Here is a 15,813-nt window from a genome sequence, read left to right as displayed (position 1 = left end):
ACAGGGTTGTAGCCTCTCCCCGATGTTATTCAATCTGTATATTGAGCAAGCAGTAAAGGAAACAAAAGAAAAATTCGGAGTAGGTAAAAAAATTCATGGAGAAGAAGTAAAAACTTTGAGGTTCGCCGATGACATTGTAATTCTGTCAGAGACAGCAAAGGACTTGGAAGAGCAGTTGAACGGAATGGACAGTGTCTTGAAAGGAGGATATAAGATGAACATCAACAAAAGCAAAACGAGGATAATGGAATGTAGACAAATTAAATCGGGTGATGCTGAGGGAATTAGATTAGGAAATGAGACACTTAAAGTAGTAAAGGAGTTTTGCTATTTAGGGAGTAAAATAACTGATGATGGTCGAAGTAGAGAGGATATAAAATGTAGACTGGCAATGGCAAGGAAATCGTTTCTGAAGAAGAGAAATTTGTGACAATCGAGTATAGATTTAAGTGTCAGGAAGTGGTTTCTGAAAGTATTTGTATGGAGTGTAGCCATGTATGGAAGTGAAACATGGACGATAACCAGTTTGGACAAGAAGATGTGGTGCTACAGAAGAATGCTGAAGATAAGGTGGTTAGATCACGTAACTAATGAGGAGGTATTGAATAGGATTGGGGAGAAGAGAAGTTTGTGGCACAAGTTGACTAGAAGAAGGGATCGGTTGGTAGGACATGTTTTGAGGCATCAAGGGATCACAAATTTAGCATTGGAGGGCAGCGTGGTGGGTAAAAATCGTAGAGGGAGACCAAGAGATGAATACACTAAGCAGATTCAGAAGGATGTAGGTTGCAGTAGGTACTGGGAGATGAAGAAGCTTGCACAGGATAGAGTAGCATGGAGAGCTGCATCAAACCAGTCTCAGGACTGAAGACCACAACAACAACAACTACAACAATAACAACAATATATTATACTAGAACTGACATGTGATTACATTTCCACGCAATTTGGGTGCATAGATCCTGAGAAATCAGTACCCAGAACAACCACCTCTGGCCGTAATTACGGCCTCGATAAACCTGGGCATTGAGTCAATCAGAGCTCGAATGGCGTGTACAGGTACAGCTGCCCGTGCAGCTTCAACACGATACCACAGTTCATCGAGAGTAGTGACTGGCGTATTGTGACGAGTCAGTTGCTCGGCCACCACTGACCAGACGTTTTCAGTTGGTGATAGATCTGGAGATTGTGCTGGCCAGGGCGGCAGTCTAACATCTTCTGTATCCAGAAAGGCCCGTACAGGACCTGCAACATGCGGTCGTGCATTAACCTGCTGAAATGTAGGGTTTCGCAGGGATTGAATGAAGGGTAAAGCCACGAGTCGTAACACATATGAAATGTAACGTCCACTATTCGAAGTGCCGTCAATGCGAACAAGAGGTGACCGAGACGTGTAACCAATGGCACCCCATACCGTCACGCCGGGCGACACGCCAGTATGGCGATAACGAATACACGCTTCCAATGTGCGTTCACCGTGATGTCGCCAAACACAGATGCGACCATCGTGATGCTGTAAACAGCGACACCTACAACGTACTGACATGAGGAAAGTTTCCAACCGATTTCTCATACACAAACAATAGTTGACCGGCGTTGCCTAGTGAAACGTTGTTGTGATGCCTCGTGCAAGGGTGAGAAATGCGTACCATCACGTTTCCGACTTTGATAAAGGTCGGATTGTAGCCCATCGCGATTGCGGTTTATCGTATCGCGACATTGCTGCTCGCGTCGGTCGAGATCCGATGACTGTCAGCAGAATTTGGAATCGGTGGGTTCATGAGGGTAATACGGAACGCCGTGCTGGATCCCAACGACCTCGTATCACTAGCAGTCGAGATGACAGGCATCTTATCCGCATGGCTGTAACGGATCGTGCAGCCACGTCTCGATCCCTGGGTCAACAGATGGGGACGTTTACAAGACAACAACCATCTGCACGAACAGTTCGACGACGTTGGCAGCAGCACGGACTATCAGCTCGGAGACCGTGGCTGCGGCTACCCTTGACGCTGCGTCACAGACAGGAGCGCCTGCGATGGTGTACTCGACGACGAACCTGGGTGCACGAATGGCAGAACGTCATTTTTTCGGACGAATCCAAGTTCTGTTTACAGCATCAGGATGGTCGCATTCGTGTTTGGCGACATCGCGGTGAACGCACATTGGAAGCGTGTATTCGTCATCGCCATACTGGCGTATCACCCGGCGTGATGGTATGGGGTGCCATTGGTTACACGTCTCGGTCACCTCTTGTTCGCATTGACGGCACTTTGAACAGTGGACGTTACATTTCAGATGTGTTACGACCCGTGACTCTACCCTTCATTCTATCTCTGCGAAACCCTACATTTCAGCAGGACAATGCACGACCGCATGTTGCAGGTCCTGTACGGGCCTTTCTGGATACAGAAAATGTTAGACTGCTGCCCTGGCCAGCACATTCTCCAGATCTCTCATCAATTGAAAACGTCTGGTCATTCGTGGCCGAGCAACTGGCTCGTCACAATACGCCAGTCACTACTCTTGATGAACTGTTGTATCGTGTTGAAGCTGCACGGGCAGCTGTACCTGTACACGCCATCCGAGCTCTGACTGACTCAATGCCCAGGTGTATCAAGGCCGTAATTACGGCCAGAGGTGGTTGTCCTGGGTACTGGTTTCTCAGGATCTATGCACCCAAATTGCGTGGAAATGTAATCACATGTCAGTTCTAGTATAATATATGTGTCCAATGAATACCCGTTTGTCATCTGCGTTTCTTCTTGGTGTAGCAATTTGAATGGCCAGTAGTGTAACAGGAGGCTTCACTGAACAGTTTGAGGTAGGGAATCTGCGGTCGAAGAAGCCAGGCTAAGAAGATATGCTAATAAATTTGCCTGCCGCTTTGTCTAGCGTTACTGTTTTCCAGCTGAATTTCAACTAACATGCGTACAAGTTTTCACATACTGTGCTGTTTACTTATGTGTACATTCATTATATCCTTGGGATGAAGCAAGGAGGGCTAATCTGATTACTGGGAAGTCATGATGCAGGTTTCGTTTACTTTCCCTGTTCATAAGGTGACTCCGTTGTATTTACATTGTTCCATGACAGATGATGATGAGGTCCCATACTCCCAGGAGCGTAGGGAACCATCGGGAGCCCCGCATCGCCGACTAGGCAAGGTCGTAGCGGAGGTAGTTTGTCATTGCCTTCCTCCGACCGTAATGAAGATGAATGATGATGATAAAGGGAACACAACAATACCCAGCCATCCCGAGGCAGGGAAAATGCCTGACCCCGCCGGGCATCGAACGCGGGACCTCGTGCGCAGGAAGTGATAATGCTACCGCAAGAGCATGAGCGGCAGTCCCATGACAGAACGTCCTGTAACTCAACAACAGATCCATTCATTACTCAGTGCTACTCGGAGACGTACAGTACAATTCGGTGGAGCAGTACTGGTACAGAACAGGGTGTATCCAATAAAATCATACAATTTTAAAAAAATCGTAACTGTTTTGTTATTTCAGAGATGTGCGCGAACAACGTACTGTTGGAATGAGCAAACTCTCGAGTTTTACACGGTTTCCGCTAGGCAGCAGCAGTGTGCGCCCACTTCAGTTCTAGTGAAAATGGTGTCGCGATAACAGAGAGCGTTTTGTGAGGAAACGTTAGCGGCAGCCCCGGACATTTGCACAAGCCCCGCCCATTTACCCCCCTCCACACCTACCCCTGCCACACCAACCAAGAGCGCATCAATATGATCTTTGGTACTCCTCCTCGCTGTAGTGTCTTTGTTCGTCGTTTTTTGTTTTACGCGGTTGTTCATACTAGCAGTGTTGTGCTGTTAGTACTTCTTAGCAGTTTGTGTAATACTGTCAAAATGAAACATAGATATGCACTCTCAATGAAGGTATCATACACAAGCTACCTAATCTTGACAGTTGTAGCCAACTGCTGTCAAAACTGATATCTAACAGACATTAAAGTATGATAAGATGTGTTGGAATGACACTGACGAAATTACGAGGGCCGTTCAGAAAGTAACCTCCGGTTGATTTAAAAAAATACACCAAGTTAAATAAAAATATTTTAATATATACATCTTACAACTACATCTTTGCACTATTTTTCTACATAGTCTCCATAGCGATTGAGGCACTTATCGTATCTCTTCACAAGCTTTGAAATTCCTTCTGCATAAAAATCACCCGCTTGTGCCTGGAGCCAGCCTGTGACCGCATCTTTGAGCTCTTCGTCGTCATCAAACCGGTGTGACCCGAGCCATTTCTTCAAATGCATGAAGAGGTGATAATCACTTGGCGCCAGGTCTGGGCTGTAAGGTGGATGGTTGATAACGTCCCACTTGAAGGACTCAAGAAGGGCCGTTGTTCTGCGAGCAGAGTGAGGACGGGCGTTATCGTGCAAAAAAACGATACCGGAAGTCAGCATACCACGGCGTTTGTTCTGTATAGCCCGTCGTAACTTTTTTATTGTTTCACAGTACACGTCTTGATTAATGGTCGTACCACGTTCCATGAATTCAACCAACGACACCCCTTTGGCATCCCAAAACACCGTTGCCATCAGTTTTCTGGCAGAAAAATCTTGCGAGGCTTTTCGTGGTTTGGTAGGCGAATTTGAATGTGCCCACATCTTTGATTGTTCTTTTGTCTCAGGGTTCACGTACTTAATCCAGGTTTCGTCACCGGTCACGATTCTGTTTAACAATGGTTCTCCTTCGTCCTCATAACGTGACAAAGTCTAATGCAGAGGCCATTCTTTGAGTTTTGTGGTGGTCGGTAAGAATTTTGGGCACCCATCGTGCACAGAACTTACGGTAACCCAATTTTGCTGTCACTATCTCGTACAAGAGAGTCTTAGAAATCTGTGGAAAACCAGTAGACAACTCCGACATTGAGAAACGTCGATTTTCACGAACTTTTGCATCAACTGTCTGAACGAGTTCGTCAGTCACCAATGATGGTCTACCACTCCTCTCTTCATCACGAACGTTTTCTCGTCCACTTTTAAATAAACGTACCCATTCACGGACAACTCCTTCACTCATAACTCTCGGTCCGTACACGGCACAAAGCTCACGATGAATAGCTGCTGCAGAATATCCTTTGGCTGTAAAAAACCTTATGACAGCACGCACTTCACATTTGGCGGGGTTTTCTATTGCAGCACACATTTCAAACTGCCACAAAAACTAAACTAGCGCAGGTACGACGTTCACTCGACCACGGCTTGATGCCGACTGACCTGTTGAGTGCGTGAACGCACAGATGGCGTCGCTACTCCCCCCACAACCCGCACTGTGACCAATCGGAGGTTACTTTCTGAACCGCCCTCGTATGTACATATGTTTAACAATAGGCAGCTCTAAAGCTCTCAAACACTGAAGAAGAAAGAGTAATCTCGTGTCTGCTATAAGCAAGCAGTCATAAGAGTTCACAAGTAAAAATTCACCCATTACACAGGCAAATATTAATGAAGAATGTCACTGTATAAATATCTGACTGCTTGCATTACGCATTTCTACATTATCCCACTCTTATATTCTTTAGTCTTAATGAGGTAATCAGAAACAAACCAAGACATCGACTTTGCCTTCTTTATGCACAACATTGCCTTCAGACAATCGAGATAATGGACAGCATCTTTGGCGATACTACCATTTAATATTTCCCAACAGAATTTCTTACACTACGCGAGGTGACGGGAATTTGCGCTCACTGCAGTTAACAAATATCAGATTTTTTGATATAGTGCAGATGAAAGCTCATGAAATAGAAAAGACAGTGTGGATACCATTTTTATTTTTCTTTCTTACTCACGATTTTTAAACTCTCATATTAATGAACATATTTCTAATTCTTTTCACAATGGTACCGGAAAAACTGTATTTCGTACTAACTACAGATTTTCTCCCTTGTTATGACTGGCATATCTGTGATACGAACAACTTTGATGTTGGAACATGCGGCAGGCCATGGTCGGAGCTTAGGATATGGATTGGTGTGGAGGGGGGTGATTGGGCGGCACTTGTGCACCGTCCGGGGCTGTCGCTAACGTTACGTGTTTTGTGTTCTACGTTATGCGCAGTGCGGGCCAGTAATAACAGTTCAGCGTGACTTTCGTACTGGGTATGGTGTGGATCCTCCTGTAACACGGGGCATTAGACGATGGCACGAAGAAGAGCGAGAAAGAGGTTGTTAGTGTTAAGACAAAATCGCCGGGCCGTCCCCGAGTGTCTGACACAGACGTCCATACTTTGACTAGGAGTCCGCAGAAATCCGTTCGCTGTGCAGTTCGACAGCTCAACACGACCCCGATGTCCGTCTGGCGTGTGTTGCGTCGACGTTTGTACACGAAACCGTACAACATTCAGCCACTGCTAGCTCTTCGTGAAGGTGACAAACAACATCGTGTTGAGTTCTGTAATTTCGTTCTCGGCAAGATGGAGGATGCCAGTTTTGTTCCACACTTTGTGTTTAGTTCCATTGCATTTAAATGGGAAGGTGAACCGTCATAATGTGAGAATATGGGGTACGAAACAACCACATTAAGTTGTACAACATGAGAGAGAGTCTCAAAAATTTTGACATAAGCCGCACATCTCAAGGGGGTGATATTGAACACCTATGAAAAGGTGTAAAAAACTGAATTTCCCGTTCATTATGTTTATTAGTTTCAGAAATATATTCTTTTTGATTCACCCTGTATTTCCTGATCGCTGGATTGGAAGGGGAGGTCCTATTCCACGGCCGGCGAGGTCACCTGGCCTGAATCCCTTTATTTCCTATGGGGATATCCAAAGTCACTGGTGTATGAGACCACAGTGGATGCGGACATGGAATTAGTTGCCAGAATTGTAGCTGCCTGTGATGTGATTTGAAACACACCAGTAATGTGATTTTATTCTTATTATGTCCTTACAATGGCTTCTCCAATCCCATGTTCCGTATGTCAGATTGTTCAGTGGAGCATCCTCCGTGTCCTGTTAAAAGCTTTTGCACACCCTTACAGAATATGGTTGACAGCATACTCATGTTAGCCGTAGAGATGGGGGATCCGCTCCTGAACTGACTCATAGAGTTGAATCTTTCAAAGGAGTGAACAATCAGTGATTCAGAAAAAAAGAACGGTAGCTCCAAACGTTTCCCACAGCAGAGAGAGAGAGAGAGAGAGAGAGAGAGAGAGAGAGAGAGAGAGAGCATATCAGCGGGGCCTCTGCCGGTCAGAGCACACTGCACGCCACACAACACCGCCAGCGCCGGCCTCTGCCCTGCTTCTGCCTTGGCTGCCTGCATTGTGCAGTGCCCCATTGGATTTTGTGTTTCAGATATGCCGTGCCGTCTCTGTGCTTCCTCAGCCGCGTGCAGTGTCTGGAGCAGGTTAACTTAGCATCGCACTCCGTCGGCAATCGTTTCAGTCGCACGTCCTGCCATCTGGGCAGCAACCTGCTCGCAAGAGAGAACGGACGATTTGTCTCGGAGCGGGTGACTGGTGGCCGTTCACCGCTCCCCCCACCCTCGGAACTCGCCCGCTCAACGCTCACCCCACCGTTCTCGACTCTAGCCAGAGTGTTGAGCAAAGCAACTCAGGAGTCACTCTGGTCTCTGCGGTCCTAGCTCACGCAGCAATACAGCTCGCGGCTCGACCTGCTTGACTCAGCGCCTCTGCATCGGAGTTCGTTTCTGCTGGATATTGTTCTTCGTAGTAATACCGCTATGTATATTACATTATTATGTTATGTATACATCATTTGTTTTTATTTTATTTTTATTTGTTTAAACTGATCTGATTAGGTACCTGACGACTCCTCTTACTATAGGATTTTTATTACGGACACTCGAATTTTCGCTTTAATTACGAGCAAACCGATAAACGTATCGCAAAATGTAATACACCAATATTTTCCTTGTTTTATTCTGCGTAAGGCTATTTGCAGCACTTTAGTCTTACAGTCAAATTTATATATATATTTGTCTTATTCTGGTACGGATTTTGCGGTTTTAGGCGTCTTCGGAAGGAAACGTTCACTTTCAAAATATATGGCTTGCAATGTATTTGTACGAGGTTAATGAAATTTTAATACATTGTTAATTTAAACCTCAAGTTACAACATTTTCCGATCACCCAAAAAACCACGATAGTGCAAAATAAATCAATAATCAAAAACTTTGTCATATCGTGCAAATTTCAATAAACAATACAAAATTCTTACTCATTATCTGTGTTACTTCAAAATAGGATCAAATAAGATGAAAATACAGGTATAGTACTGGAATAAACCAAGTTTAAAGGGCAATGTGCCATTTATTTTCTATTGTGAATGAGTGGTGAGTCATGAAAATGAGCTAGTTCATTTCAGGGAGTGAACAGTTCTGATCCAATCTCTGAAAAGAACAGTTTTGCCCATCTCTAGTTAGCCGTGAAATCGAAAGGTACAGTCCCACGATCAGTATTTGGTGCCGAGTGACGCACAGCTGCGTCACTGGTCCATTCTTTCTGACCGAGTCTTCCGTAAACTGAGGTGTTTGCCCGGACATGGCACAAGAGTTTCCTGTGCCACAATTTTAACACCTGCAACCTGTTGTCATATTCCAGCAGGATGGGGTACCAATCCAATGGTCCCTGGATGTCTGTCAATTTCTAGATGTAAAAGTTTGAGGATAGTTGACTAGGACGATATGGTCAAATTCGATGGCTGCCACGATCCCCTGACCTTGCGCCACTAGACTTCTTCGTGTGGGGTTTCGTAAGGCACACGGTGTACCGAACCGAGGCTAGACACTGACAGGACTCGAAAGCACACACTCACAATGCATTTGAACTTGGCACCTTGGAGGTCTTGTACACTGATGTGCATGGATGAGGAAACGAAAGTTTATGTTATCACATGTTGAAAAACATCTGTTAATATCTGAATTGTGTATTTAAACTGGAGACCTAGATACGACGTAGAGGCTTCATGCCACTGTAGCCCTCAGTGGTTCACAACCCCACAACAGGCCACAGCAGTCCACCCACACCACCACCGCCCCACACCGAACCCAGGGTCATTGTGCGGTTCAGCCCCCAGTGGACGCGCCCCCCCCCCCCCCCCAGACAAGTGTAATCCCAATGTTTGCGTGGCAGAGTAATTATGGTATACGCGTACGTGTAGACAGTGTTTGGGCAGTAATCGCCAACATAGTGTAACTGAGGCGGAATAAGGGGAACCAGCCCGCAGTCACCGAGGCAGACGGAAAACCGCCTTAAAAACCATCCACAGGCTGACCGGCATACCGGACCTCGACACTAATCCACCGGGCGGATCCGTGCCGGGGAACGGCACGCTTTCCCGCTCGGGAAGCAGCGTGTTAGACCGCGTGGCTAGCCAGGCGGGCAATATCTACTACAGTCTTGGAAGTAGTAAAATCTTAAGTTGTAGAGATAATTTATGGACACCTCTCATTTTGTGACTCTTGAAATTTTCCCGGCGTATCGAATATTCCATAAGATTTCGGGACTGCAGCCGGATCTCATCGACTTCTTTCCACGATATTTCGGCTGACAACCTTACAGCCATCTTCAGGCGAGTGTTTGACACAGGACATTGCTAGTGCAAGTCGCTCTATTTATACTTAAAAGTGCCGCAGGCGCGCATGCGCAAGTTACCGTAGCATGCGCGCCACCTGTCGATTCCACGGCCCTCTACAATATTACTGCATCTATGGAGCGCCAACGAATGCGTGAAAAAAGTAAAACATGCACGCAGATGTGTCCAAAACAATAAACGGAAAATTTCAATATTAAATTTAAAATTACTTGTCGCTCGACATGTCAGAAGCCATAAAAAGTTTTCTTTTGGTTGAAATTAAAGAAATCAACGGGTCCCAGGCCTTATTCAATAAAAAGCCGCCATCACGATTAATGAGATTTTCCGCTAAACGTATTTCGACGGATTCCTTCACAACTGAATCCCAGAAGGATCTCGATGGGGCCAAGATTTTCGTGGCCGAATAATCCATAGTGTGTCCTGTGGAAATACAATGTTCGGCTATGGCCGACTTACTGGGCTGTAAAAGGCGAGTGTGGCGCTCATGTTCAACGCAGCGGTCGTGTACCGTGCGTGTGGTTTGACCAATGTAGGCTTTCCCACACTCGCAAGGTATTTTATAAATTCCAGCCTTCCGTAATCCCAGATCATCCTTGGCTGAGCCCAGAAGAGCACGAGTCTTTGTAGATGGCTGTAAGGTTGTCAGCCGAAATATCGTGGAAAGAAGTCGATGAGATCCGGCTGCAATCCCGAAATCTTATGGACCTCTTATTTTGTTTCCTACTAGTATCTGTGGCTTAGGCTGACAGACTGTTTAACACATTTGGAAGGACAAAAGACTCACAGTGACGAAATATAGCTTATCAGATTGATAGGTGTCATGTATAATTTTGGTATATGACTTTTTGGTGTCTGAATCAATTGTGAGCGAGCAGCGATTTTCTAAGCTGTATCGCAGAAGTTAAGCTAACATCTTTGAGCTGTATGAGGGCACAGTGGGAGCAGACAATGTTCAGCTTTGGTAGCGAGTGGAGTCGAAGTACAACTGTCTTAGAGTTAAGCTGATAATTTTAAGTGGTGTTAGTGAGGAAGCTATGGTGATATTATCATCCAAGTTAAAATTTAGCTTTTGTTCAATCAACATGACTATGAAACTGATTTGAGAAGGAAGAAATCTAATGGAATGTCAGGTAAATACAATAATGATATTTTTTACTAGCGCCGCGCCATCGAACGAACTTGGTTATTGTACTGAAAGCTACTAGATTTCAGAGATATGAAAGTGTATTGCTTGGATGTTGAGAAGTTCATTGAATTTAAAATCTGGCTTGAACACTTGTTCTCCATGCAAAAAACAACAGTGTTGCCATTTATGTGCATGTTTCATTTTCTTGCCAACCTTTCTCTTACAAATATTTTTTAACGGATAAAAATGTAAATGCCGTGTGGCTAGGGCCACCCGCTGGGTGAAAGTCTTCCGAAGTGACACCACTTCAGCGACTTGCATGTCGATGGGGATGGACGGATAATGATAAGGACAACAACACCCAGTCCTTGGGCGGAGAAAATCACCGACCCAGCCGGGAATCGAACCCGGGCCTTAGGTACGACAATCCGTCGCGCTGACCACTCTGCTACGAGGTGAAGACTTAACGGATGATCCATCCAAGTATGTTCGATTTGCAATTAACAGAGAACTCATTGCACCTCTCGAGTGTCCCTGTGTAGACACAGTAATTTGCAGCTTTAGGGTAGCGGCGCCCAAGACAGCAGTACTGCAACGCGTTATCCAGATTTGCTCAGATTCGAGGTAAGGTGGAAAAATTTTGATGGTGTTATTTATTCACTCAGGGCCAACGTACGTTATTCAGATACAGTTTTTGTGATCAAATTTTGCAAAGCCAATGACTATGTTTCATGTCTAAGTTAATTATTCACGCAGTTTATACCGTTCAAAATTCCTGCAGTCAGATTGCTAACTTTTACGGTACGAAAGCCTTCCCTTTTCATTACGACAATTAATTATTATTACAGCGCAGCTTTGCCTTCACTTTACGACAGTTGATTTACTATCACAGCTCAGGCTTACAATTGGGAACAGAGTACTTCAGTCACATTTTTTATTTGTTTAGATATCTTTAAAGATTTAGGTGTACGAGGGGTGTTTGAAAAGTCCGTGCAAAGTCCGAGAGATGGCACCACTCGCGCGTATCGAGGTCATGTTTAGTTAGTAGCATCTTTGGAAAGAACGCACGCCAAGTTTCAGCCATATTGGTCTCTTTCTTTGTGTTTGGCATTCGTGTGGATCAAGGAAGTTGAGTGATCGTCAAAGGGACGAAAAGAATTTTATGTGGTGATTAAAGATTACTTTATGAAAGGAAAATCTCCTCAGGAGACTAAAGAGAAGTTTGATAAACATTGCGGTGACTCTGCGCCTTCCACGAGAACAGTTTATAAATGGTTTCAAAATTTTCGGAGTGGCCATATGAGCACAAGTGATGCTGAACGTTTTGAATGCCCTGTGGAGGTTACGACTCCAGAAATCATTCATAAAATCCATGATAAGGTGATGGATGACAGAAGAGTTTACGTGCGTGAGATTGCTAGTGCTGTGGGCATCTCAAATGAACGGCTACATAAACATTTGGACATGAAAAGGCTATCTGCAAGATGGGTTCCGCGATTGCTCACACTTGACCAAAAACGGAATCGTGTGAAGTGTTGCAAGGATGGTTTGAAGCTGTTCAGGAAGAATCTGCAGGATTTTAAGTGGCGTTTCGTCACTATGGATGAAACATGGGTACATTTCTACACTCCTGAGACCGAACAACAGTCTAAACAATGGATTACCAAGGGAGGATCTGCACCAAAAAAGGCGAAGACCATTCCTTCTGCTCGAAAGGTTATGGCGACTGTCTTTTGGGATTCACAAGGGATAATCGACTATCTGGAAAACGGTAAAAATATTACAAGTGCATATTATTCATCGTTATTGGACCGTTTCAAAAACCGAGCTGCAAGAAATACGCCGGCAATTGGACCGCAAAGAAGTCCTTTACTATCGCGACAATGCACCAGCACACACCTCAGCAGTTGTGGTAGCAAAATTATTGGAAATAGGATTCCACCTCGTTTCACATCCCCCCCTATTCTCAAGGCTTCGCTCCCTCGGGCTACTGTTGTTGTAGTTAGCAGAAGAGCCAACACCGTGTTGCTAGTGGAGGCCGAAATGCGCACGTTTTAGCTCACGCAGGCTGGCGTCAGGAGGTCCAAATGGTTCTGAGCACTATGGGACTTAACTTCTGAGGTCATTAGTCCCCTTGAACTTAGAACTACTTAAACCTAACCAACCTAAGGACATCAAACACATCCATGCCCGAGGCAGGATTCGAACCTGCGACCGTAGCGGTCGTGCGGTTCCAGACTGTAGCGCCTAGAACCGCTCGGCCACACCGGCCGGCTGGCGTGAGGAGGGAAGAACTATACTGACGTGAGGTCTGGAAAATGACAAGGAATTAGAATTCAGAAAGCGGACGGAATTAGTTTGATACTTAACTTTAATCAATTTATGATGAACGTCGCTCTTGACGGTACATGATTCACAATATTATATGTTCAGAATACATTCATAGTAACTGAATATGGCGCCTTGCTAGGTCGTAGCAAATGACGTAGCTGAAGGCTATGCTAAACTGTCGTCTCGGCAAATGAGAGCGTATGTAGACAGTGAACCATCGCTAGCAAAGTCGGCTGTACAACTGGGGCGAGTGCTAGGGAGTCTCTCTAGACCTGCAGTGTGGCGGCGCTCGGTCTGCAATCACTGATAGTGGCGACACGCGGGTCCGACGTATACTAACGGACTGCGGACGATTTAAAGGCTACCACCTAGCAAGTGTGGTGTCTGGCGGTGACACCACAACTATTTGTTACCGAATTTCAAGAAATGGATGGTGGGACAAAGATTTTATTCAAACGAGGAGATGATTTCAGCAACTAATAGCTATTTTGAAGACTTGGATAACTCTTATTATTCGGAAGGGATCACAAAATTAGAACAGCGATGGACGAAGTGTATAAGTCTAAAAAGAGACTATGTCGAAAACACACACCATAACCTTTCCGGCCGAAGGAATGGTCTTCGCCTTTTTTGGTGCAGATTTTCCATTGGTAACCCATTGTTTAGATTGTTCTTTGGTCTCAGGAGTATACGATGTGTGGCTAGAAAAAAACCGGACTAGTACTGGTGAAACAATAAAACGAATGCAATAAGGCTGAAAGTCGCGTGGCCTGTCACGTGACTCTCGCTCCGCCTACTGCTCGAGTTTCATCTGCCTCCTGCACTCAGTCTGCCCGTGGCGTCTGTTTTAAGTAGTTGACGTTTTGTCTGTGCGTCGGAAAATGTTGAGTGTACAGAAAGAACAGCGTGTTAACATCAAATTTTGTTTCAAACTAGGAAAATCTGCAAGTGAAACGTTTGTAATGTTACAACAAGTGCACGGCGATGATTGTTTATCGCGAACACAAGTGTTTGAGTGGTTTAAACGATTTAAAGATGGCCGCGAAGACACCAGTGATGACACTCGCACTGGCAGACCATTGTCAGCAAAAACTGATGCAAACATTGAAAAAATCGGTAAACTTGTTCGACAAGATCGCCGTTTAACTATCAGAGCAGTGTGTGAGTTAACAGGAGTTGACAAGGAAAGTGTTGGGCAGATTCTTCATGAAAGTTTCAACATGAACAAAGTGTGTTCAAAAATGGTTCCAAAGTGTCTCACAATTGAACAGAAGGAACGCCGAAGAATGATTTGTTCTGACATCCTGGAAAACATTGAAAGTGATCCCACCTTCTTACAAAATGTTATTACTTGCGATGAATCGTGGTTTTTTACTTACGATCCCGAAACTAAACGCCAATCGATGCATTGGAAAACTCCTGGTTCTCCACGACAAAAAAAGCACGAATGTCAAAATCGAAATTCAAGGCAATGATGATTGTTTTTTTTGACATCAAAGGGATTGTGCACATTGTTTGGGTACCAGAGGGACAAACAGTGAATCAGCATTGCTACATTAGCGTCCTGGCTACCCTACGTGAGCGAGTACCGAGAAAACGGAACGATTTGTGGAGAAAAAAGTCACGGATCCTTCACCAAGACAATGCCCCAGCTCACAGTGCGTTGTCAGTGAAGACGTTTTTGGCAAAACACAACATTCCCATCTTAGATCATCCACCCTACTCACCTGATTTGGCCCCCTGTGACTTTTTTCTTTTCCCTAAGTCAAGTCAGCTTTGAAAGGAACTAGATTTGAGACTGTTGAAGCAGTGAAAGAAAAAGCGACGGAAGTAATGTATGGACTTACCGAAAATGATCTGCAGCATTGCTATGAACAGTGGAAAATTCGTATGGAGCGGTGTAGAGACCGAGGAGGAGAGTACATTGAAGATAATGTGTGTGTGTGTGTGTGTGTGTGTGTGTGTGTGTGTGTGTGTGTGTGTGTGTGTGTGCGTGCGTGCGTGCGCGCGCAATGTTACATTTCTCATGCAGATGCTTGGCACCCCTGGATGCCTGGTGCATCTACTCACCAGCCGGGCAGCCTCCTCTACCACAGAGTCCCTCGCCGCCGACGCCTCCTGGCGGTTTTCGTTGACGTACAGGGCGGCGAGGACGGCTTCGCTCTTCTGCGGGATTTCCTTGCACTGCGAACACACACGTACCTGTATCATCAACACAGTTTTATACAGTAACCCATGAATCTACATCTACATTTATACTCCGCAAGCCACCCAACGGTGTGTGGCGGAGGGCACTTTACGTGCCACTGTCATTACCTCCCTTTCCTGTTCCAGTCGCGTACGGTTCGCGGGAAGAACGACTGCCGGAAAGCCTCCGTGCGCGCTCGAATCTCTCTAATTTTGCATTCGTGATCTCCTAGGGAGGTATAAGTAGGGGGAACCAATATATTCGATACCTCATCCAGAATCGCACCCTCTAGAAACCTGGACAGCAAGCTACACCGCGATGCAGAGCGCCTCTCTTGCAGAGTCTGCCACTTGAGTTTGCTAAACATTTCCGTAACGCTATCACGGTTACCAAATAACCCTGTGACGAAACGCGCCGCTCTTCTTTGGATCTTCTCTATCTCCTCTGTCAACCCGACCTGGTACGGATCCCACACTGATGAGCAATACTCAAGTATAGGTCAAAGGAGTGTTTTGTAAGCCACCTCCTTTGTTGATGGACTTCATTTTCTAAGGACTCTCTGAATGAATC

At 45.3% G+C, this 15,813-nt stretch overlaps 1 protein-coding gene across 2 annotated transcripts in view; it reads right to left on the bottom strand.

Annotated features, from left to right (window-relative positions):
• Nucleotides 1–15,813, bottom strand: part of LOC126213054 (speckle-type POZ protein-like) — a 121,680-nt gene that overhangs the window by 45,710 nt on the left and 60,157 nt on the right. For both annotated transcript variants that reach the window (XM_049940625.1, XM_049940626.1), the window contains exon 3: nucleotides 15,126–15,239. In XM_049940625.1, the coding sequence (XP_049796582.1) occupies nucleotides 15,126–15,239 (114 nt within the window). The remainder of the gene's footprint in view (nucleotides 1–15,125; nucleotides 15,240–15,813) is intronic.

Source organism: Schistocerca nitens, chromosome 11 (genome assembly GCF_023898315.1).
Source record: "Schistocerca nitens isolate TAMUIC-IGC-003100 chromosome 11, iqSchNite1.1, whole genome shotgun sequence".
In the NCBI taxonomy this organism is placed as follows: Eukaryota; Metazoa; Arthropoda; class Insecta; order Orthoptera; family Acrididae; genus Schistocerca; species Schistocerca nitens.
Note: the sequence above shows the minus strand (reverse complement) of the source record. Positions and strands in the feature narration are given on the sequence as shown.